Source organism: Astyanax mexicanus, chromosome 22, assembly GCF_023375975.1.
Source record: "Astyanax mexicanus isolate ESR-SI-001 chromosome 22, AstMex3_surface, whole genome shotgun sequence".
NCBI classification, from domain to species: domain Eukaryota; kingdom Metazoa; phylum Chordata; class Actinopteri; order Characiformes; family Acestrorhamphidae; genus Astyanax; species Astyanax mexicanus.
This window is the reverse complement of record NC_064429.1, coordinates 36,077,524-36,101,742: the sequence shown is the minus strand read 5'-3', so window position 1 is coordinate 36,101,742 and position 24,219 is coordinate 36,077,524. Positions and strand designations below refer to the sequence as shown.

The following is a 24,219-nucleotide window of genomic DNA, read 5'->3' as shown; positions in this document are numbered from 1 at the left end:
TTCTTTTCAGATTGACTGACCTTTTTTTCTCATAATCTGGATTAGAACATTACTCAGATATTCACTATTCACTGTATACCTGTAACTCTACCTCTTCACTACTTTACTTTAACTGATGCTCTCAAACACATTATTAAGAGACAAGAAACTCAAGATATTAACTCTTGATGAGTTCAGCACAGCTGTTAACTGAAAGCTTGAATTCCAGGAGACACTACCTCATAAAGCTGACTGAGAAAATCCAGCAGAGATGTTCAAATCTGATCATCTAAACAAGAGGAGACACTTTGAAGTATCTAAAATATAAAATATATCCTGGTTTGTTTAACACTTTTTTTGTTTACTAAATAAGTCCATATTATTTTCTTCACATTTTGTATGACTTTAGTATCAATCTACACTGCAGAACATTTTAAGATAATTAAAAAACAATGCAGCATGTAATCCTTGATGTTTTAATATATGTATTATGTACAGGGGTTGGACAATGAAACTGAAACACCTGGTTTTAGAGCACAATAATTGATTGTGGTGACGGACAGTTCTGGTGGAAACAGGAGAGTTGAGGTGCACATTGAATTCTGCGTGATTTGATCAGCCGTGGTTTTATGTTTTTTGGATACAATCCGGGTTAGCACCCGAACATCCCTTTCAGACAGCTTCCTCTTACAGCGTCCACAGTTAATCCTGTTGGATGTGGTTGGTCCTTCTTGGTGGTATGCTGACATTACCCTGGATACCGTGGCTCTTGATGCATCACAAAGACTTGCTGTCTTGGTCACCGATGCGCCAGCAAGACGTGCACCAACAATTTGTCCAATTTGTCCCACCCATAATGTTGTGTGCATTGCAATATTTAGAGCAGAACTGTGCTCTTACCCTGATAATTGAACCCCCTGTATGTATTATGTTTTATATATGTATTATTTTCATTGGACAAATTTTACACATTTGCACCTCTCAAGCAAACAGCAACAGTAAGCTATTCCTGTATAATACACTTGATAAATAAAAATAAAGAAATACATAAAAAAGATCTTGAAAAATACATTAAAACCTAAAAAACCCGCTACAACATTGACCATTGTAGGTGCGCTCATGCGCAAAGCCGCTAAGTAGCACAAACCGACGGGTAGCATAACTCGACACAACACCCTGTTCCACAGCTTGGACGAGACCATTTGCGAATAGACGATTTAAACCTGCCTTCCTGTTGGTACAAAATAAGCTAAAATCATTTTTAATCAGTGATATGACTGTATAAAACTCTTTAAATCAGTTGTATTATGATAGATTGATGAATAAAATACAAAAATATGTATTTTATACGTGTTTTTAAATAGTGCCCCCCCTCCGGCAGAGCAGCATTGGTAAGGCGCTTGCTATATCTAAAGCGGGAAGAAAGGGCGCATGCGCAGATTGACGGAGCGAGACCCAGCCGCAGAAAGAGGGAGAGCGATGGCGTCGGTTACAAGTGAGTAAAGTCTGATATGTTTAATTTTACACGATGTTTTCTCTGTTTAACGTTGTTTTGCGGTTTTGAATGCGATTGATAAAATTAGTAGAGAGTCTAGCCATTAAAGTTAGGCAGGTTTGGGTCAGTTTTAGTGAGAATAAATAGAAGAAATCTCGCTGTTTGTGCGGGCCGACCCCGGAGATTTGTCGCTAAGGCTAAACAGACGTTCCGGTTAGCGTTAGCTTGATTGCTAACGGCGAGTTAACGCGGGGTTTTGTGTTTTAAAAAGGTACAATACTAGTTTTAGTGGCTTTTTCTTAGCTTAAAAATATACGTAAAAATATATACTTATATTAGGCAACATTTTATGCTGTTTAAAACGTTGTTTTGTACTTTATAATTGCGTAAAAGTTGCTTTATACCCGTGCTAAGCTAAGCTAACTAGGTTAACTCAACACGTTGCACGCAGTTAACTGTATGCTGCTCCCTTCCTTTGTGTAAATTTAATTCAGGTTAATTTGCTTTAAGTTTTTTTTATTTAATTAAATAAAATATCAAGAGATTTTTTTACACACATTTTAATACATTAAGTTTGCTATAAAATTGTGCTCTTACGGTGACCTATATAATCAGAGAAATTAGTTTTTTCAAACCCTGTTTTTTTCCTACTACTTTTCTTGCTTTTAATTTTTATATAAATCTTGAATTGGACCGTAATTAGTTGTGTTCTAAACAACAATAAAATACTTATATTTATTTTTTTATATATATCTATATATTAAAACATTATAAATCAATTAAACTGCATCAACTAATGCTGATTTTGCGATTGATGGGTAAGTTATACATTTGAGGTTAATAGACTTTGTTTTGTTCTATAAACTTCTCTCAACCGGTCTGCCAAATATGTACTTAAAATATTTATAATTCAGAGTCAAAAATGAGAACTGGTCAACATTTTGGTCAGAAAGCAGGAGGGGCACAAGGTCACTCAAAAGCAGCATGTAAAACTGGTGGAGAAGGCGTGATGCCACGATAAAAATCAAGAGTTATTCAATCAAATATTGATTTCTATACTCTCAGAACTGGGTTTGTACGGTCATCAAATCACATCTAATTTTTGTAAAAATAAAAATGAACAGTTTTTGAAGAGTCATGAAAATTGGTCTACAAATCTTTGTACTTTTGTTATTGATGAAGAAAATGTATTTAAAGCTAACAAATACATCAGCACAGACAATTCAGTAATTTAGCCCTACACAATAGCGTTCTCAGGGTCTGACTCACATTTTATTATTTAAGATTCACAACATTTCTATCATTCATTATAGGCCTACTATAATCATTTTTGATTGTAGTTTTAGTTGATTTTTGGTTTTATTTTTTTGTCTGCGCATTTGTTTTATAAAGTTGCATGGAGAAGTCATTAAGAAAATCATGAATGTTTATTGGTGAAAAAGTGGATGAACCCTGTTAATACATTAATTTTGTTGTTTTCAAATGAATATGAACTCATTTTCTTTGCGTTATTTGAGGTCTGCGTCGTTTTTTTATTAGCTTGTAAGTAAGAATTAATCACTCGTATATTTTGTCAAAATCAGCCTAACCTAGAAGCACAATAAGATTTACTAAAAATTTACATTATACCCAGGCTTTTTAGTTATCTAAAGGAACTGAATTCTCATTTTAACCTATAATCTAAACCTGTTCTTGTTTTAGTGCCACAGTCACTGCATATATTACCTTCTCACTGGCAGTATTAAACCACTGGCCCCTCGTTTATGTTGATTTTAAGCTTTGTGTTTTATAAATGGGAATGGGTCGCTGGAATGTGAATGCTGGTTTAAGTCCATTGTGTCTGAGCGAGGCTTGCCTTTTTCCAGATCTGTGGGTTTAGATGTGTTATTTTTTTTTTTATAATGGTTTTGTGCTTAAGTGGTTAATTATTTTCCAATAGATCTTTCAGAACTTGCCAAAACATATACATATAACAAAAGTAATGTTTCTGTTTTTGCAGATTACAGTGGCTACAATCAGGCCAGTGCCCAGCAAGCGTGAGTTACTCTTCTTTAAGTATTAATGTCCTCAGTATGACTGTTTAAAATGACGTGTTATTTGCATTTGTTATCTGCAGCAGTGGGTATGGTTTCCATCATGTGTGCTGCCCTTGATACTGCCTGCTGTGTTCACTTAGCTAGAAAAACCCAAGAGTGAATAAGCTGCCATGTCATCCTAGTTTGAAATTGTGGTTTTATTTATTTAAGGTCTGCAAATTAGCTAATTTATTTTATAAGTCATAAAATTCTAGTATCATCTAGGTCAATAATTTCTGGGGCTATATCTTATGTTTTTAAAGGCCAGGTCATATTAAGACCAATATAAATTCCAAAATCATATCATATACTTCCTTATTAATATAAGTTCTGGTTCTTTCCTGTTTAATTAACTATCAGCACTAACCAGCTGATAGTTAGCTGTTTCACACATTTAGTGTTTTTAGTGTCGCTAAAACTCTTGTCTTTTAGCCCCAGTGACTGTACAGTGATTCAGATCTCCAGCTGTTTTAAAGCAGCTTTATTAAGTGTACGCTGTGTTTGTTACAGGTACAGCGCATACGCTGCACAGCCTGCTGCTCAGGGATACGGACAAACAGCACAGGTATGTTTAAAACTGGGATGGAAGGATGTTTTAGATGTGTATCGATGAGTCTTGAGTCAGAGCCGTAGTATACAACTACAAGCTGTCAATGGTGTCAATTGATTTTATAGACGATATAGCAAAAAACAGTATTACAATATATTTCTTAATTTTGGGGCGCTATGATAATAACTATACCGATATGAGCAGTATAAAAGCCATTGCCCTTGATAGTTTTTGGTATATGTAATTGTGCACTGATGGAGCTGTAGGGTGATCTGGTGTTAAAAAAAAAAAAAAAAAAATACTAATAATAATAATATAAATTATACTCCGTATTGATGCATTCTGCTATTTGCTTTTATGTTTAGTACTGTCCTTATTAAGTTCTATTACATTAGATATTTTTTTTACATTTCCCTAAAAATTATTATACCTCGTTAGGCTTATTGTTTATTATGATAAAATAATTCAATTATGATAAATATGATAAATTATGATTTTTATTATGTAAGATAAAATATTGTAATTGTCTAGCTGTATGGGAGTGTGAAACTTTAAAATCAGTTTCACTAAACGTTTTCTATCATGATATTAATTAATTTTCCAGTTCAGTGCTAAAATTTTGGCTGATGTTTTAGACCAAATAATTTTGCTTATTTCTAATAAGCTAATAAGTGTAGCATACTGTGCCATTCTACAAAGTGCACGTAATCTCGACAAGCAGTGCAGAAGCTCTGTACGATGATGCTTTACCTAATAGTGGGCCGTAGTGTCAGGGTTTGGGGCGTGAAAGTGGAAAATAAAACTTAGGTTTTTTTCTACCTTTTTGTGTGGTGGTTCCATTTAAAACCAGAATCCCCTTTAGATGATCCAGACGTCGTTTCTTCTGATACTTTGAATTATTCATTGCATTGTGTGCATGAGAGAACCAGAACACACAGATGTATATTTACCTGTGTTTTTTTTTTTATCATTTACAGCAGGGATACACTCAGGCGGACTACAGCTCCTACACCCAGCCGGCTGCTACGGATTCTGCATACGGCCAAACTGCTCCCGCGGCCGGCAGCTACGCCCAGCAGCAGTATGGAGCCTCCTACGGGCAATCTGCTACTCCAGGTTTGTGTGGCCTTATTTGATATTTATTTCTTTTCTTTCCTCTTTTCCCCTATATTATTTGGAACGCATGTAGAATACAATGCAATTTCTTAAAATACCAACACTGTATAATCAATGCCACATGCACCTTATATAATATTAGATCAAGCAGACTAGAGGGTCTTTACTGTATTGTAATACACTTGAGATTTCAGCACAGTGGCAGTGTGAGGACAATTGGATTCCTTACTATGTTTGTGTGTTAAATTATCAAAGAATGACACAATTGAATTTTTATTTATTTATTCATATATTTTATCAGTCTGTGCCTTTTTGGTATCAAGTTTCAATACCCAGCCTTAAGAAGTATTACTATTAATTGCATAGAGGCAACTAGGGCTTCAACTAATGATTACTTTGGTAGTCAACTAATCTGACGACAATTTATTACTTTTTGATTATTTTTTGATTATGATTGTTTAAATATGAAAAAATGAACTTTGTGTAATGTGGCACTGTGATTGGCTTCCGTCTAAAATGATTGGCATAACCTCTGCCCTTTGCTTACGCCCAGTGGCTCTCCTGCCTGCTCTATTGAAATGACCACTAGTGTTCAAGCAATGCAACTGCATGACGTTTCACAGTAACAGAATGTTGAATTATCTGTTCCTGTGGTGCACATTGTCATTTTTTTGCCATCATGATGCATTGTTACACCTTAATCATTATGGTTATTTAAATGTTTACCTGTTTTGTATGTAATGTAACTGGAGTTGTCTGTCTGCAGCTGCGTATGGAGCTCCCCAGGCTGGAAGTCAGGGCTACACCCAGTCTGCTCAGGGCTACGGGACTAGCGGTTATGCTAGCTCTGCTGCGACCCCGGCTGCACAGGCCTCTTACGGCAGCCAGCCTGGTTACGGCTCTCAGCCGGCCTACTCCGGATACAGCCAGCAGCCTGCTGCCTCCGCCGCTCAGAGGTACACACACCTGTAGATCAGCACTACTGTATATAACAAGCTTTAATCTGATTTTAATGGGTCGTGGACAGGTTACAGTAGATTACAATATGTAACTGCAGCCAAATAAATTAGTTTTTATTACATTAGTAAGGTCTTTACTATTTTCATTTACGTTTACTGTAGTTTTTGCACAATAAGACTCATTTATCCTGGTATTTTTCCGAAAATAGTGTGCCTAATCTATAATCTATGCTAAAGTCGTGTTATATGGAAGTTTAAGTTTAGTTCTCCAGCCGTATTAGCATTATCTGTTTACCGCATTAAGCGCTAGCTCTTTAGCCGATCAGAGGTGTCTGTTCTCCAACTGTAGCTTACTTATAACCCTGGCTAGCACTGCTGGAGCAGCATTAGCATTAGCCGCTGGTGAGTATCAGACTGTAGCCTGTGTGTTTACTGTGTTAAAACAAGCTACGTGGGACAAACTGCTAGCTAATATTGCCCTGGTTTCAGAACACTCAGGGTTCCTAAGTGTAGCGCTATTGGGTGACGTTAGCCACTAATGCTCAAATATTAGTGAAAATATGGAAATCTAAGCTTTCTGTTAATAAACGAAAGCACTTTACTCACCCAAATATATATATATATATATATATATATATATATATATATATATATATATATATATATATATATATATATATATATATATATATATATATATATATATATATATATATATATATATAAATTTTTTTTTTTTTTTTTTTTTTTTTTAATTAGAGTTTTGTTTACTTAGCTTAGCTTTAAAGAAAGCTGTTCCTACTACTACAGGGTTCGTACGGGTGCTTGAAATCCTGGAAAATGCTGGAATTTGGAGAAAGTGCTTAAAATGCTTAATTGTTAACTGCCTTTATTTTTGCAACAAATAACTGAGTAAATAAGTTTGCTTAAAGAGAAAAGGCATTATGTGAAACTGACACCAATAAATTCATAATTCCTGCTATTTAATAATAAAGTATTTCTTTTTCTCAGTAGCAGTCGCTTTGGAGTGTGGAGAATAGTTTTGCGAAATTATTAATTATTGCTGAATCGCAGTTTTGAGAGATCGCTGTTATTAATTTACCACAGCTGAAAAGTGCTGGAAAAACGTAAAAATGGTGCTTGAAAAGTGCTTGAATTTTTCCTTGTAAAAGGTGTGTGAACCCTGTGCTAGCTACTCATTTAAAATCCGGTATATATGAAAAAATAGACCTGAAAATTGATGTTTCTTGACCTATAATCCAGTGTGAAATATATATATATATATATGCTACACAAATCTTGGTGCAGACTCTTCTTGGTTCGGACTTTCAGGTGTGAAAACACCAATCAAACTGTTTATAATGACCAAGGCCTCTCCTGGAACAGTTCAGCCCGCAGCTTTTCTCTCAGGCACACTCTGTTCCGCTTTCCAGTTTATTAGTTGGTTTATAGCGTCATTAAGCAGAGAAATTGGTTTAACTGTGCTGAATTAAGAGGGAATAAAGGGTAATCTGGTACTGCATGTTCTCATTGCTTTTTTACTGGTTAATCTAATTCTTTCTGTTCTGAAGTTACAGTGCTACCAGCCAGCCCGCGTACTCTCAGGCCGGCTATTCTCAGCCTCAGGCCGGGTATCAGAGCCAGCAGGCCGGATATGGAAGCCAGCAGCAGGCCGGATATGGAGCTTCTCAGCAGGCTTCATCCACAGCCTATCCCCAGCAGTCCAACGGGTCCTACAGTCAGCCTCAGCATGGCCAGTACAGCCAGCCTGGAGCCCCACAGGGCTACGATCAGTACAGTGAGTGATTTTCTTATTTATTTATCTTTTGTGCCCCAAAATAGAGGTGGGGTATTGTACTTATATTGGCAGATTTTTTTATCTTAAAGGATGTTTTACAGAATTACATTCTGAAGGAATCATGGCAGGTCTTTTTACTGAATTGCAATGACTTGTCTTGTTTCGAGAGTAGATCCCTTCTATGCTTATTAAATTAATTATTAGTTATTTGTCTTTGGTCATCTTTTCTGTATATAATACTAAGGCTTGAGTAAAGTTTGAAGGTAGTGATGTGTGTAGAATTCAGATGTAGAGTAAGGAAGTTGAAATACTTCACTAATATACTTAAGTACTAAAATGCTGTATCTGTACCTACTTAAGTACAGTAGCGAAGTAAAAATAATACTCAGTGTTTATTTAAGTACAATACTGTATCTGGATCTACTGGAGTGTTTTTAGTTCCTTACTCACTGGGTTTGATTAAGCTTCTCATCATTTGAGTAAATAACAAGATCAAGCTGATCTTGTAAGAAGATCTCACTGCTCCCGTTCTGCCTTTTAGCACTGCTAACTTTCCACTGATATCTGTAATAACTATCATAATTAAGTAAAACTAAGCTTAGAAAACAAAACTGTAATAAGACCTTTTATTTAAAGTCAAACGAGAGCTGGATGTTAATCTACACATTACTCACCCAAATAAGTAGTTTTCCGGAAAGACAAGTAAGCTTCGATTCCCAAGTTTCTCCATCACTAAGGCTGGAACATTAGCGGCTAGCCGCTAACACGCTACACAGTCTACAGCCCGATTATACTGGCTTCTGAGCGACAAAAGAGCTAGCACTTAGCGAGGATGGTGGCTAATGCTGCTCCAGCAGTGCTAGCCGGAGTTAGCAGCAGGCTACAGGCTGCTTATACTCACCTCTGACCGGTGAAATGGCAGTTAGCGGCTAATGCTACTTCAGCCCCAGTGCTGGAGAACTAAACTCCTTCATACATAAGGATTTTAATTTTATAATGCAAAAAATACAGTACATTACTTTACAGTACTGCACTTTTATTTTTAGTACCTCAGTACTGTACAGTTGTATTTTACAATAAATTACGTGCTGCAATACTTAAATACAAAGAATGCTGATAAGTTAAATTACTTCCAGTTAACTGTGGAGCTTAAACACTTTAACTTCTACTCAAGTCTCTCTTCTTTGGTAGAGTACTAACAGTACTTTTACTTTTATCCAGCTTAATTTCACCTCCAATAACCCTGTTTTCTCTCTTTTCTGCAGGTGGGTATAGTCAGGGAGGTGTGAGCGGGGGGTATCCCGGCTCTCAGCAGCCTCGCGGGGGTTACGGAGGCTCAGGGGACTCCTCAGGGCCGGGCCGGGACTCCTTTGAGAGGGGAGGCATGCGTGGTGGGCCCCGGGGCCGTGGGCCGATGGGCCGTGGAGGAATGGGGTAAGTTCTGACTCTGTCCTGAAGTCCACTAACATCCTCAACTTCACTCAACAGGTGGACTGGAGATCACCTGATCAGCGGCTTTAGCTTTAGTTCTGTTCCTCTTATTGATCCATTTTATATAAAGATCTGCTTTATGTAGATCCATCTGTACGAATGACTGGAATTTAGATCTGGGAGATAAGGCAGTTATTGGCTAGTTTGCTTAAATGGGTGATAAATTGACAGTTTCAAGTTGCGTTCTTTCTGAATAGCATACAAACAAAAAGAAATGTGACCCACGCAGGGGTATAAGAACTTTTTTGGCTTTTATTTTATTTGTATTAATACAGTTCCAGTATAAAGTTTGGACACTAAATTCAGTGGTTTGCATTATTTAAGTGTTGAACAAAACAGAATATTTTTTATTTTACCTTTTGCTTAGATGAAAGTTTTTGCACATTTCTGCATTTTCTCAGTCAGCTTTGAGGTAGAATCACCTGGAATTCAGGCTTTCATTGTTTTATTGGGAAATCATGAACTTATGTACATGCAATCTGATCATTATATCAGAAAAAAATCTTTTTTGAAACCTTTTTTTTTTCTGAATAGTGTTTTGATAACAGATTTTTATCTGTGGATGGAGATTTTCAGTATTGAAGAGAGGGGGGGGTAAATGTGAATTTGGGCCCGAGTCCAGTTTGTGAATACCCTGATAACTGAATAAGTTGAGTCAGGTGTGTTAAATTAAACTGCAGTAAAAAAAAAAAAAAAACTCAAGTTGTTTGCTGTGGCCAATGGGTTTTAAATGTATTTCTACAAGACAAGTCCAAATTGGATGCGAAAGTCAATAGAAATATATAAAGTTTTCTAGTTTTACTGTGGGCTTGCTGGTTGCTAACTGGGATTACTGTTTTATTTATAGCTTCTAGTGCATATCAAAAAATTAGAATATCATTGAAAAGTTGCGTTTCAGTAATTCAGTTCAAACTGTGAAACTCTTATTGTATAGATTTATTTTACAGTGATCCATTTTAAGCATTTTATTTATTTTATTGCTTGATTTTGGCTTACAGCCAATGCAAATACAAATCATTAAGTCAAAAGTAATTTTCTGAGATATTGATAACACAGTGGACCAACACCAGCAGTTGATATGTCTCTCCAAACCATCACTGATTTTATAAAGATGCAGATTTTATTTTCCAGCAGGACTTGCACACTGCCAAAAGTACCATTGTTCTTATGTAATAATCAAAAAAATCAGTGTCTCAGATTTATTTATTTATTTGTTTTTTATTTTTTTTGTGCACATGTATGTGCTAGGGCTGGAAGTTTAATGGAAAATTTCAAAATGGGATATTTCCATTTAGAAGCTGCAGAGTGAATCTGTGTAGATGAGCTACATTTGCTTGTGTCAAACTTATAAAATCACTACCACATAGTTCTTTACAACTTAGACTCTTCCTTATATTTAACTGAAATGAGGATGCAAAATTTGATTGGTTTAAAAGGAAGAAGGAAGCTATTGCTTACATATCAAAAAGTTATGTAATGAAGTACATAATGTATAATTGCTCATATTTGAAGATTTTTTTTTGTTTTAAACAATATTGACCAGCCCCCTTTTTCATAACCTCATCCCTAAACTTTAGTCACAAACTCCTTTGTGTTTGAATGACCAAACAAAAATGGCATCAAGTGCCGCAGGTGTTGAATGCCGCGAGGCGTTGGTCAATGGTGCCTCAAGTTTTAACAGTATCGTATTTCACCCATTGAGTCATTTTATTCATTGGCTCTAATGTCAAGAGCTTTTGTATTGGAGGTGCTGAACAAATGGTCCTGATCAAAACCGTGTGATTTTTTGGGCATTGGGCTAAAACCTGCTCTCCCTCTGGACTGAAAGCTGATTCTTTGGAAAGTTTCCGAGGCGTTATTCGTTTAGTTGAACTCAATCTAGGTCTGGGAATTGGTCGGACACACCCTCTCTGAGTTTCATCCAGGTGCTGCTTTATATAAACCTCAGAACAGGCTCAGAATTTTCCACAGTTGGTTTGTACAGAGCTGTTTGTTGGTGTTGAGAGGTTGTCGCCATGCGCTCTCCGTGTATCGTGATCTTCGGGTTGATCTTGTCTCCTTGCGGTTGGGTTTTGGACCTGACCAGCATGATGGTTCCGCACTGGCGCACCGTCCACAACATCACCGGAGAAGATCCTGGTATGGTCTTGTATCAGGGAATATGGCACACCTGCAGTTACTACGGCACGCTGTCGAGTATCTCTTGCGACAGCGACGACGAAGACTACTTCGATCACAGAATCATCGAAACGGCCAAGCGAATGATGGTGGCGTCTCTGATCATGACCGCGATCGGGCTGGCCGTGGCGACGTTCGGCGTCCGGTGCTGGAGCCCTCGCCCCAGGTGGACGGGCGTGTGTCTCGGCGGGTTCGTAATCGTTTGTTCGGGGCTTCTCGCCATCATGCCCGTCGCGTGGTACGCTCACGTCCTCAACGACATCAGCTCGCCCTCCACCGAGATGCACCTGGGAGTTTGCATTTTTCTGGGTTATCTCGGGGGAATCATGGAAGTTCTTGGTGGATTCGTCCTGTTTGTCGCAATCTGGCTCTACGGTCACAAAGGTCTCGAACCCGATCCTTCAACGCTAGAGGAAACCCAATGGCGCCCTTGGCGGATCAGTGCCTGATATTGGTGGAAGCATCAGGGACATGATCAACAGCCATGTCAAAGTGTAGCCTTGAAGTTTAAGGATTGAGCGTTTGCTTATTCTTTTTAATGTAAAAAATTCATGTGTTTATTGGAGTGCAAACAATTTTTAACAAATAAATTAGATGTTTGAGGATTGACTTGTTCTGGAGGCTCTTAAAAGGGGTTTCAATCGTATTAAAGCTGGAAGATTACAAACTACATTAAGTGTACATTGGGATTTTCTTTTTGGGGACAGATGTAAACATTTTGCTGCTTTTTGTTGTTGGTCATTTATTAGAAAATTGCTCTAGTCAAACTTTTTGACTAAAAATAGGAAGTGAATGATGGTTTTAAAAACCCTCTGAGCATCTCATTGACTTTTCATGAATATGGGAACGTTGTCCACACATTCATGCTGCTTATAAATCCAAGGAGTTACAAGTTCATGAGGATTGAGAATGAGTTAATGTCCTAAAATGGGTTTCCACTGTCATTAAAACTGGATTATTAGAAACTTCTTGTGTTTTGGTATTGAAGTGCTTGCATTGCAGGCTGTACGTTTATTGTAGCGCAAACAGTTTAAAAGAGAAAATTTAAGAAGTTTGTGGGATTGATTAATTCTAGATACTCAAAGTGGTTTCCACTTTTAATAAAACTGGAGTTTTAGAATCCTCATTAGAGGGACTTTGGGATTATGAACTAATTTGTTCTTGCCAGTCATTTGATTGTTTGGTTACCAGTGTATGGAAGTTTTTGAAACGTTTTGAATACCCCTTTCAGTTTCCTCCAAGCGTCTTGTTTATGGGTTTGTTTCATTAATAAGGGAATATTTTAAGCAAATTTATAACTAGATGTGTCCATACTAAACCCTCATGCTACTTATAATTTGTAGGGGTTCCTGTTTTCCGGATTGTTTGGGGTATAAAAATTACACAGGTACTGAGCATTGACTCATTCTAATGCTCCTAATGGTTACAAGGAAGAAAATTTGAGTTAATTCATAAAGTTACTGAGGATTGACTCATTCTTGATGTGCTAAAATGTTTTTTCACTGTTTAAGATGGAATATTAGAACCTAGAAAGGTTTTTTTTTTTTTTTTTTTTTTTTTTTTTTTTTTTTTTTTGATACTTTGTTCTTTTAGCCATTGTTGAAGTCCAAACAAAAGGTTCACCTAGCCAAAGTTTGTTACGTATTTTGAGTAAAAATCGGAAAGTGGTTTGAAATGTTTTGTATGTATGTTCATACATACAAATCCTCGTGCTGCCTTTGGATACTTGGTTACAATTTTTTGGGGGTATTTAAAAAAGGGAGAAACTGAGGATTTACACGCTCAAAACCCTAAAATGCTAAATGTTTTAGGTGGAAATCGAGGAACATTTGTTAGTGTAAGGGAACTTTTTAAACCTAGTACACCTTTATTTCCAAACATCTCCCATTTTACTGTTTTTATTGTTTTAACAATATGGGAACCTTGTGGGCCAGTGCTGATAAAGTTTTTAGGGACTTTTAGGGAATTGTAAATATGGCACAGGCTGTTGGGTATACAGTCCTCCCAGTTTTTCCTGCTATGGTGCTTCCTTTGATTACTTTCTGAACTTAATAGGGGGGAAACTCCTTTTTAGGACCAGTTTTGTGACCAATTTAGTTTAAGACTGGTGAGTTGGAGTTGGAAAATTTAGCCATTTTTATCAAATTATGAAACAGTCTACTTGTATTGATATTGAGGATATCACTTTTTATTGAAATACTGTTGGACAGTTCATTTGAGTTTAAATTAGAGTTTTTTTTAAAAAAATCTACTTCTGGGGCCTTTTTTTTTTTTTTTTTTAATAATTTGTGTTTTTGTGCATCAGTGTGGGTTTTTTTATTTTTTTTATTTTGTATAAATTAAGAACATTTCAATATTTTCAAAATTTTAGCCTAATTGAAGTCGTTCAATTTTTTTAAAAACCATTGGAGGAATTTTAGAAGATACCTACTTTTGGGTAAGCCCAGTTTTTTTTTATAAGATGTTCAAGAGGAGGAGCCAAGCGTGAGTTCTGGTCCGTGTATAGGTGAACTCTGGCATTAGAAATGCCAGTTATTATAAGAGGTGACGGTAAGCATATAAACCTGCACAGTTTAAATTCTCACTTACTTTTTTGATTATCATTGCTTACTTACTGTTAACTTAAAAATAATTTTAAATATCATGGATTTTTCATTCTTGGCAACATTTTAAGCTGCAATTTTTAGACCGTTTTCTGACTAATGTTTTTAAAAGTAAATGTAAAGTAACTATAGATAAACTTTGGGAATTCATTGCATTTTACTATGTTGTCAAATTTTACTGTCATTCACTTTGTTTTTTTCCCTCCCTAAGGTCTTATTTTAACAATGTCATATTTGTATGCTACAGGTTACAGAGATCCATGTAAGAGCATCAGTACTGTTTAAGTACTTTCCATTTCAAAGCCATCCGTGAAGGGGGACAGCGTTTATTCACTACTGTTTTATTATTTATTTTATTATGAAGATTGTGTTATCAGTACTCTATTTTATTTACCAGGCTTGTGTTTAATTTATATTTTATAGTCCTGTTTATTTTTGTCTTTTGTTTTGGGTATTTTGTGTGTATGTATATAAATATTTTAATTGTGTTTTGTGAAACCAAATGGGATTTTGAGAGGTTCACATTTTTAAGGTTTATACTTTGGAGATATGATGTAAAACAAATTTATTAAGTGTTTTAATGGGGTTTATTACTGTGTACAGTGTTTCTACAAGGTGTGTGTGTGTGTATGTATATATATATATATATATATATATATATATATATATAAGGTGTTATGGGTTTTTAATGGGGTTTTTAATTCCATACTTAAGCGTGAGGGAGAAATTGTGTCGATGCCCTGTTTTCAACTTACCTTGGTTCAAGACTAAATGGAATTTCGCCTTCGTATCTTCGTTCGTAGCATGGCTGGGGACAGAGGTGGCTTCAGTAAGCCTGGTGGTAAGTTATTAAAGAGTATTACACTGGCTAGTCCACTTCTGAGTTTAATATTGAGTCTGTTTTTGCCTTTAAGCCCAAAAAAGATCTCTATTGGTGTCCACTTTTTATTTCCTTCCCAAAAAAACATTACATTTCCAAAAAACGTAACACTTTTTGATGGTTGGGTGTCTGAATTTTTGAAAATGGGGTTCCTTCAAAGAGTTTTTGAACCAGTGTCCTTTTCACTGAAGGATGGTTTCTTTTTGTTCCCCCATTCTTTAAAACGGTGACAACCCAGGGAAACCCAGAAAACAGACCTGAATCTTCTCATGGGCAATTAAATTACTAATTACTGACTAATTTCCTTTGTTCTTAATGGTTTTCTTTTTCTTTCTTTTCTATCTCTTTTAATCCTGCCGATATCAGGACACCGAGACGGGATGGACCATGAAATGGGTGAGTATTCCTTACCAACCACTTCAGAAACCATAGCAGCCTCCTTTTGAAACTGTAGAAACCGCCTCAAAAATTGGTAACATTGTCAACCACCTTGCGACACCATATCAAGCAATTGTAAACACCATAGCAACCACCTGGGAAGCCTTAGAAGCAAATTAGCAAAACTAAAGCTGAATACTTAACCACTTGACAACTTAGCAACAGCTCATCTGCAGTAACCTAGCAACTCTGCAAGCATGTAAACACCGTAGCAGCCACCCTGGAAAGCCCAAGCAACCTCCAGGGTACCAGAACAACCTATTCTTATCAAATACTAGCAAAACTGTATAAAATTTTAAAGCAAGCTATTTAGCAATACCATATCCAGCAATTGGAAAAACCATAGCAACCACTTGGAAAGCCCTAGCAACTTCCAGGGTCCCATATTGTATTAACAAACTAGCAAAACCATGTAACATTTTAAAGCAGTCACCTAACAAAAACATATCAAGCAGTTGGAAACGCCATAGCCGCCACCAGAAAAGACCTAGCAACCCCCAGGGTGCCATAATCCATTAACAAACTAACTAAACCAAACCATAAAGCAACCACCTGAAATTCCTTAGCAGCACTAGCAACCACCTGGGATACTGAAGCAACAGCTGAAAAAGCCAGGGTACCATAACTCATTAGCGAAACCATATTAAATTAAAGCAGCAATGCTGATACCAAATCAAGCAATTTGAAACGCCATAGCAACCACCTGCAGTACCTAAGCAACATTAGCTTCCTTCTGGGATACCTAAACAAAGACTTGACCCTCTAGCAACAGCTTATATCCCTGCAAGCACCTGGAAACACCATAGCAGCCACCTGAAAAGCCCTAGATGCCCCTAAAAGAATAATCTGCCACCTGCTTAATCAAACTAAAGCAATGCTACAGCAACTACACTTCAAACTGAAGTTACCTAGTTTTAAAACATCCGTATCTCATTTCTTCAGGACACCAAGAGCAGGATGACTCTGAGAACAGCACCATCTACATCACCGGACTCACCGAGAACGCAGCGCTGCCCGAAATGGCAGATTTCTTCAAACACACCGGACCCATTCGGGTGAGCACCAGTTTCATCAGTCAGCCTGACCAGCAGTAGAACTCTAAAGTCAGTGTGTGTGTGGTTTATTTATCTATAATCTGTATCTGTTAATTTTCGTGTTTTCTGGTTTGTTGCAGATGAACCGTCGTTTAGGCCAACCTGCCATCAACATTTACACCGACAGGGACTCAGGGAAACCCAAGGGAGACGCCACCCTGTCCTACGAGGAGCCTCAGTTCGCCAGAGCCGCCGTGGAGTACTTCGATGGTGCGTTTCTTACTGTATAATCCTCTGGGTCTTCTAAAGCTGCGCCTAAAGTTTTAGCTATTTTTAACCAGAAGAACGTCTACCGTGACCTTGTATTCTTTTAGTTCTGTACAATTCCTGTTTCTGCTGCATCCATCGTAAAATTAACTTTGAAGATCTCTCTTTAAATGGCTTCAATATTTACGAAAAACCTGCATTTTTCTGAATCTATTCCGAATTCACTCCTACAGCATAGTTCCCACAGGTCCTTAAAAAGCCTTAAAATGTCTTAAATTAAAATCTGGGTAATTAAGGTCTTAAATTTACTGTAAAGTTGCTGTAGGTATTAAATATTCATGCTGTGGGTTTTAATGGCGGTGAGAAAACGCATACTAATGTTAGCAGCGAGTTATCTAGCTAACGTTACTGGAAATAGAACTAAGGTTAGGGGAGAGCTAGCTAACATTAGCGACAAGCTAGATAACGTAGTAACGTTAACGGTGAGTTAGCTATGTTAAGTTTTGATTTCCAATAAAGCAAATTATTTTCCGCTAAAGAAAATGACTACATTTTTGGGTCTTAAATTATATTTTTTGCGATTTAAAAATGGTGGAGAAACCCTGAAAGGATTTTATACTTTTTTACCCACCTACAACCCTAACTCTTGTATGGCAAGAATTATCTTTTTACATGATATAGTTTGAGACAAATTGTCCACATATGAGGACTATAGTTTTATATTTCGATAGAACACTAAGACCCAATTGGTAATGATTCACAAAACATTTGTACCTGAACACAGCAGCTTTTTTTTTTTGGCCTGAGTACAAAACATAAATTGCCCCTTTGAACAATAGGGCTCATTTATAGTACTGCTTTAACACGAAGACATTTCGATTTCTAAACAAAATCGAAAATGTAACGTGTTAAACTCTCCTGCCACCACTATGTGACACTATAATGGCCTCATAAGAGGACACCAGGCCCATGTTGAGCTAAATTTAATGTGTGTAGGCTAGACAACCCTAAATATGATGTCCACATATGTGGACGCCAGGTCCTATGAGGTTAAAGATGATTATTATCGATAGGTGTTTTTTCTGTGTTTTTATTTTTATTGTACTCATGTAACATTGCTTGTACTCTCGAATTTTAGCATAACTTTTCAGACAGCGCAGTTCTTGTCCTGTAAGTGTTCAGAATGGTGGTAAAACTTAATAAAAGCTGTTTGTGTTTCTTTTTTTAAGTCTTAAATCTTTGTTTAACTCATTATAGACCCTGTATGCAAGCTTACGCTTTAGTTCTTCACCTTTAAAACTGCATTAATGTCGTGAATTTCATAGACCCTAGAATATAACTCTGGGGGACACCACAAGATATGCTGAGCTAAATAGTCTCCACAAAATTCACAGCATTTTCTACATTAGGATTAGTAGCTGAATTGAAAACTTGGGGTGATGGGGGTTAAACTGCTGTTGTGTCTAGAAAATGAGTCATATTAGAACTTCCAGCTGCTGGTTCTATTCTTCGGCAGCTTTTAAAGGGTTAACCAACAATCTTAATCATAATTTGTAGTTTTCTTTTAGCTTTTGGCTCAGTTTTAATTGGGTGATTTCTCAGTATGGGTGTGTTGTATGTGCAGTATTTTTTAATGTTGTGTTCACTATTTTTCCAGGTAAGGAGTTTCAGGGCCGGAGGCTGAAGGTGTCGATGGCTCGCAGGAAGCCCATGTCTGGAGGTATGCGGGGAGGACCACCTATGAGAGGAGGCCCTGATCGTGGTGGTAGGATTCCTTTCAGTAACCTATAAACACTACACTAAAAGATCTTTAACCATAACTGTTTCTAGCTTTGTTTGGAAGCTGACATACCTTAGCGTGTACCTAGCACTAGGAGTGTGCCATATCGCATCATACACGATAATATCGCCAACATTTTTGAATATGGTGTTTGAATACGATATTATACCCTAAAAATAATAAAAATTATCACATCAGGATTCTACTTTTTTACTGTTTTTAGCAAAAGAAAAATTCACTGTTCTCATTTCCCATTATATATCTACTAGAGACAGATTATCTGTCCAGTATCGTTTATTTTACTTTAATCCTGGATATATGGAGATATTTGGAGTGCATCATTATTAGTATCATGACATTCTGGATCAATGACTTCTATTACAAATCTGATCAAATTCTTGTATTTTTTAATATCAGGTAGTGTTAGGAAATAAATCGTATGCAATAATAAAGTAGTAGAGTTCTTGGGAAAAAAAAATCATTAATTCATATCGCCAAGAGTATCGTTATCGCGAAAATACCATTAAATATCGTAATTATTTTAGGGCCATATCGCCCACCCCTACCTTGTCTGACAAGCTTCTAGGATACCATAGCATCCATGTATCAGCAGCCTTCTAAATCTTCAATTTCACCTACAAAACTCTGAAATGGCAATAAAACAGTGTTTTCATATTGTATGACCATTAAATGCCACTACTAATACTAATTACACAATGCAATGAAAATTTGGTAATTAAGAATATTTAGACTTAATTATCTACTTTATTTAAAAATAGTTTTTGTTAACTTATTAACATTTAACTTATTTTGTCAAGAAAAGGCTAATGGTCAGTATTGAGGTCAGTAAACAGTAAAAAGTTCATGTCCACATTGTACAAATAAGTCGATTTTAGTAATAATTATGATGGATCTGAATGCTGAAGTCTCTAGCTCACACTAAATCTGTAGTTTTTTTAACCATGATTTTCCAGTTGTGGTGATTCTGTGCTAGTTGATTTCTAGCCTGCAGATTCTGATTATCTTAATTTACTGGTTAACAAGGATAACTGATTATTTGCAGGGATGATGGGAAGAGGAGGTGAGCGTGGTGGATTTCCTCCCCGTGGAGGCCCGAGAGGAGGCATGGGGGGCTGGGGAGGAGGACCACCAGGAGCCAACAACGTGCAGAAGAGAGCTGGAGACTGGGAGTGCCCAAACCCGTGAGTTTCTGATAAACGTACGCTGGCACTCAGCTATTCTCACCTGATTATGTTTGCCCCTTTTATAATGTGATTCTTTACCTTCTCTGATTGTGCAGCGGCTGTGGAAACCAGAACTTCTCCTGGAGGACGGAGTGTAACCAGTGCAAAGCTCCCAAACCAGAGGGCCTGGGACCCCCTGAAGGTACACTTATTACAATGGATGTCTGAGTTTATGTGGATGTTAAAGTTCTACTGTCATAAGTTGCCCTAGAAGTCCTTGTGTGCTTCTTATAATACCATAGCGCTCACCTTGTATCCTTTTTTCTGCAAATTTCTTGAGATTCCCTATTACCTACCTAGCAACCACCTGCGCTACCATTGCACCTGCCTGGGATACCATAGCATCCACCTAACAACCACCTGGGTTACCATAGCACCCACCTAGCACCTACTTGGGATACCATAGGGCCCCTTTTCAACCACCTTTAATGCTATAGTGCCCACCTAGCACCTACCTAGATTCCTAAGTTGCCACTTAGCACTTATCTTGGATACCACAGTGCACCCTTGCAACCCTATTGCAATACCATAGTGCCCACCTAGCAACCACCTGGGATGCCATTGCAGGCTCCAGGGATACCATAGTGCCCACCTAGCACCTAACCGGATTCCCTAGTCGCCACTTAGCACCTATCTGGGATACCATAGTGCACTCCTTGCCGCCCTACTGCAATACCATAGTGCCCACCAAGCAGCTACCCTAATGTACACCTAGCAACCACCTGCAATACCATAGCAGGCACCTGGGATTCCATTGTGCTCACCCACATAGCACGTACTTGGAATATCATGGAGCCCACCTAACATCCACTTGGGATATCATATCAGCACTTTGGGGTACCATAGCAGCCAACTAGCATGTACTTGAGATTCTATAGTGTCCACATAACATCCGGCTGGGATATTGTAGCATTTAACCAGGGATTTATTTTTTGTTTGTTTGTTTTTTGTTTTGTTTTTTAAAACCAGCACTTTTTCTAAACTGAAAAGAGAAATTCCACTCAGCTGTTTAACGTTGGGATATTCAGTTCTGGTTGTTTCTGATTTTGGTAAAGCGTCAGTGTGTCTGTGTTTCAGGTGGTGAGCGTGGTCGTGGTGGGATGGGCCGCGGCGGGCGTGGGATGGACCGTGGGCACCCTGGCATGGGTCCTGGAGGAATGAGAGGAGGCTGGGGAGGAGACGGAGGTTTCAGAGGCAGAGGAGGGATGGACCGGGGAGGATTCAGAGGAGGCAGAGGAGGACCCCCTATGGACCGCGGAGGCAGACGGGGAATGGGCCCCCCAGGAAAGATGGATGGGAGGTACGGTCCACCTTATGATCTGAGCTGTCCTGCAGAGTTTAGCTCCCCCAGCTGATCTACTAAAATCGTGTTTAAGTAGTGCATTTGTAGACATAAATGTTATGATGTCCAGACATGCAAATCTGATTTGATCAGATATGAGTAACAAGTGTGTACGTTCTACTTAATAGATATGATGTGAAACAAATACGGTCAAAATAGATTGTTAAAGCCACAAACCACCTGGTATACCATAGCATCCACCGAGCAAGCTCATGAGATACTATAGCGTCCACATTTCTGCTTCCTAGAATACCACAGCCCCCACCTGGTATAGCGTAGCACCCACCTGGGATACAGTAGCGGCCACCTAGCACCATTTTGTCTGACAAGCTCTTAAGATACCATAGCATCCATGTATCATCCTCTTGGTATACCAGGTAAGTGCTAGGTGGATGCTATGGTATTCTATGACATCTACCTGGCAAGCTCCTGAGATACAGTAGCAGCCACCTAGCAACCATTTTTTTCTGACTAGCTCCTAGGATACCATAGCTGGTTTTCCAAGAGGCTGATGCATGGATGCTGAGTGCTAGGTGGACGCTATGGTATTCCATGACTGCCAACCATTTGACAAGCTCCTAAGATACCATGACCTCCACCTAGCATACCATAGCCCCTAATTAGCACTCGCCTGGCGCACCGTAGCGTCCACCTGACGACAAGTTCTTAGGATACCGTAGCATCCACCTACCACCCACTGGCGTAATGTACCATAGTACTTTAGCAAACTTCTAGCAGCACACCATAACGTCCACCTAGCACCTTCCTAGGGTACTGTAGCGTCCACCTTTCACTCACCTGGCATACCATAGCCCCTACTTAGCACCCACCTGATGTCCACCTAGCTAGTTTCTAGGATATCATAACATCCACCTAGCACCCACCTGATATACTGTAGGGTCCATTTTAGCAAGCTTCTAACATACCATTGGGCCCCATGTAGCAAACGACATGCTTCTAGCGTACCCTCCCACTTACCTAGCAAGTATTCGTCAACCACCTGGAATACCATAGCAACCTCCCAGCGTTTTGTAGCTACAATTCCCACACTTCATCCCTAATCTGATCAGTGATGTTTGCATTGTTTTTGTCTGTAGGATCACAAATCAGCAGCTGTGATTTGAAATAACTCAGTTTCTGCAGGAGCTTCATTAGTTTTAAGTGTTTAAATGCTCTTATTAAAATGATTACAGGTCAGTTCATGTTCTTACCTGTGTTTTTTGTTGTGTGTCTCTGCAGGGATCACCGTCAGGAGCGCAGGGAAAGACCCTACTGAGGCGTCGTCTTACCTGTGCGGAGAGAGCAGCCTGTGTAAAGGGGTGTACTTTTAAAATGGTCTTTTTAATTTACGTGTCCATATTTATATATGGTTAGCAGAGCTTTTGACACATTACCTTTATTTGTTTTTGTTTATTTTGCCTTTTTTTACAATCCAGATATTTAGAAGTTTACTTTTATTGTTGCTTTTAGTTAAGCATATGGTCCTGTTGCTTTTTCCACTTTATTGCTTTTTGTTTTTGCTCGCACTGTACAATTTCCCCATATCGTCAGTTTTTCTTCCATTTTGTACTGGACGTTTTACTCCCGTTCCCCACCGTATAACAGTGAACTACTCGAACAATCTTTTTGAGAATAAAATTTTCAACTGGGTTCAGTGTTCAAGTCTCGTGTGTTTTTATTAATTGAGAAATGCATGTGTGCAAGGAAATGCATGTGTACAGCAGTCCACAAGGGGGTGCTCAAAGCACAGTTTTGTACTTTCTTCATAGGCACTTGAGTTGCATACCTGTCAGAGGTGTGATCTTAAAGCATGGTACAATTTAAGGTACCCGCAGGTTGTTTTAAAAAGTTTAAAAAAGTCAATTTTTTACATATTCAAGGTCTAAAAAGAGAGGCATTAAATTATATCTGAGAAATTAAAAAATGTGAAATGTTATTAAGGGATTAATTGCATGTATAACCATGGAATAAACACATGATTGGCTGCAAAACACTAAAATACCACTGGCTTACTACTACTCTTTACTAAATTAGATTCGATTAATAGTGTACATAGGCATGTGGTTCGTTTATTAATTGATGTGCCGTTCAAGCCAGTTAAAATGTCTTAATTTTAATCATGTTTTTGTTTGCTTATAATTGCTTATAAAAAAGAAATGCAAATAGTAAACTAGGGAACCTGCCAATTATTCTGCCAGTGCTTTTGGGAAAGTAGTGAGTAATTAAAAGGCTGTTTTCTCGTGTTCACGCTTAACAGCACACTTTTATGTCTTTTGATTAGTTATTTAAAATAGGTTTTGCTAATGGTAAGTCAGCAGTGTTGTCATTTTACTCCAATTCAGTACAACTTCTTGTATGTTTATCACCTATTATTTTTTCTTGTGAGGGGTCTTAAAAGGTCTTAAGTCATTTTAAGTTTGAGTTTTAAAAAGGTTCAGATACCCTAGAAATCAAGGGATCTGTTTAATAGGGAAGGTAAGAGCTTTCCCATTCGTACAATGCAGTGAAAGGAACTCAAGTGATTAAAGGAACTAAACGAGTGAGTAGCTTTAATAAAAGCGCTTATCAGTTTTAAGGATAAAGACTGTTATCTGGAGGAATGGAAGAAGGCCATGTAAAGGTCTGATGAGTCCAGATTTATCCTGTTCCAGAGTGATGGAGCTTCAGGGTAAGAAAAGAGGCAGCTGTAAGAAGTGATGCTCCCATCATGCCTAGTTCTGTTGTATAAATCGATAATGTGATTATTGCAATAATTCTAACTGAAAGAGACGTGCTTTAATTAGACCTGTTGCAATAATTGCAATATCGATTTATCGTACAATAAATGAAAATGACCTCAATTTTTTGATAATCGTGATATTTTTCGTCTATTGTGTTTATTTGTATGTCCGTTTACACATATAACAATGACAGTATTATAGCCAGTCATGCTTCAGTAACTGTGACTCCATAACATATACACTGTGGACTAAAGTAGGTGAAGAAATACA

General features: G+C 37.8%; 2 protein-coding genes across 3 annotated transcripts; both read left to right on the top strand.

The window, feature by feature from the left end:
* The first annotated feature begins 1,378 nt into the window (after nucleotides 1–1,378).
* ewsr1b (EWS RNA-binding protein 1b) lies at nucleotides 1,379–22,879 on the top strand. 2 transcript variants are annotated; one of them, XM_049470606.1, is made up of 16 exons: nucleotides 1,379–1,474; nucleotides 3,474–3,510; nucleotides 4,060–4,114; nucleotides 5,077–5,215; nucleotides 5,982–6,171; nucleotides 7,752–7,972; nucleotides 9,238–9,406; nucleotides 15,048–15,085; nucleotides 15,491–15,520; nucleotides 16,505–16,617; nucleotides 16,737–16,866; nucleotides 18,521–18,628; nucleotides 19,707–19,845; nucleotides 19,944–20,029; nucleotides 20,965–21,187; nucleotides 22,469–22,879. In XM_049470606.1, exons 1-16 carry the CDS (start codon nucleotides 1,411–1,413, stop codon nucleotides 22,503–22,505), a joined length of 1,779 nt encoding a protein of 592 aa, XP_049326563.1. In that variant the 5' UTR covers nucleotides 1,379–1,410; the 3' UTR covers nucleotides 22,506–22,879. The 2 variants fall into 2 exon arrangements, with proteins under 2 accessions (XP_049326563.1, XP_049326562.1); XM_049470605.1 differs by having other exon boundaries at nucleotides 7,746–7,972.
* LOC103028872 (claudin-23-like) lies at nucleotides 9,413–13,877 on the top strand. The gene has a single exon (XM_049470607.1). The coding sequence runs from the start codon at nucleotides 11,479–11,481 to the stop codon at nucleotides 12,088–12,090; it is 612 nt and encodes a 203-aa protein (XP_049326564.1). The 5' UTR covers nucleotides 9,413–11,478; the 3' UTR covers nucleotides 12,091–13,877.
* Nucleotides 22,880–24,219: the final 1,340 nt, after the last annotated feature.

What these genes read in the sequence shown, in the direction of transcription:
- ewsr1b (XM_049470605.1), top strand. Translation starts at nt 1,411, where the DNA reads ATGCGCAGATTGACGGAGCGAGACCCAGCCGCAGAAAGAGGGAGAGCG. An exon ending in GATACGGACAAACAGCACAG is followed by an intron (nt 4,115 to 5,076) that starts GTATGTTTAAAA and finishes TATCATTTACAG; the next exon opens with CAGGGATACACTCAGGCGGA. An exon ending in ACAGGGCTACGATCAGTACA is followed by an intron (nt 7,973 to 9,237) that starts GTGAGTGATTTT and finishes TCTTTTCTGCAG; the next exon opens with GTGGGTATAGTCAGGGAGGT.
- LOC103028872 (XM_049470607.1), top strand. Translation starts at nt 11,479, where the DNA reads ATGCGCTCTCCGTGTATCGTGATCTTCGGGTTGATCTTGTCTCCTTGC.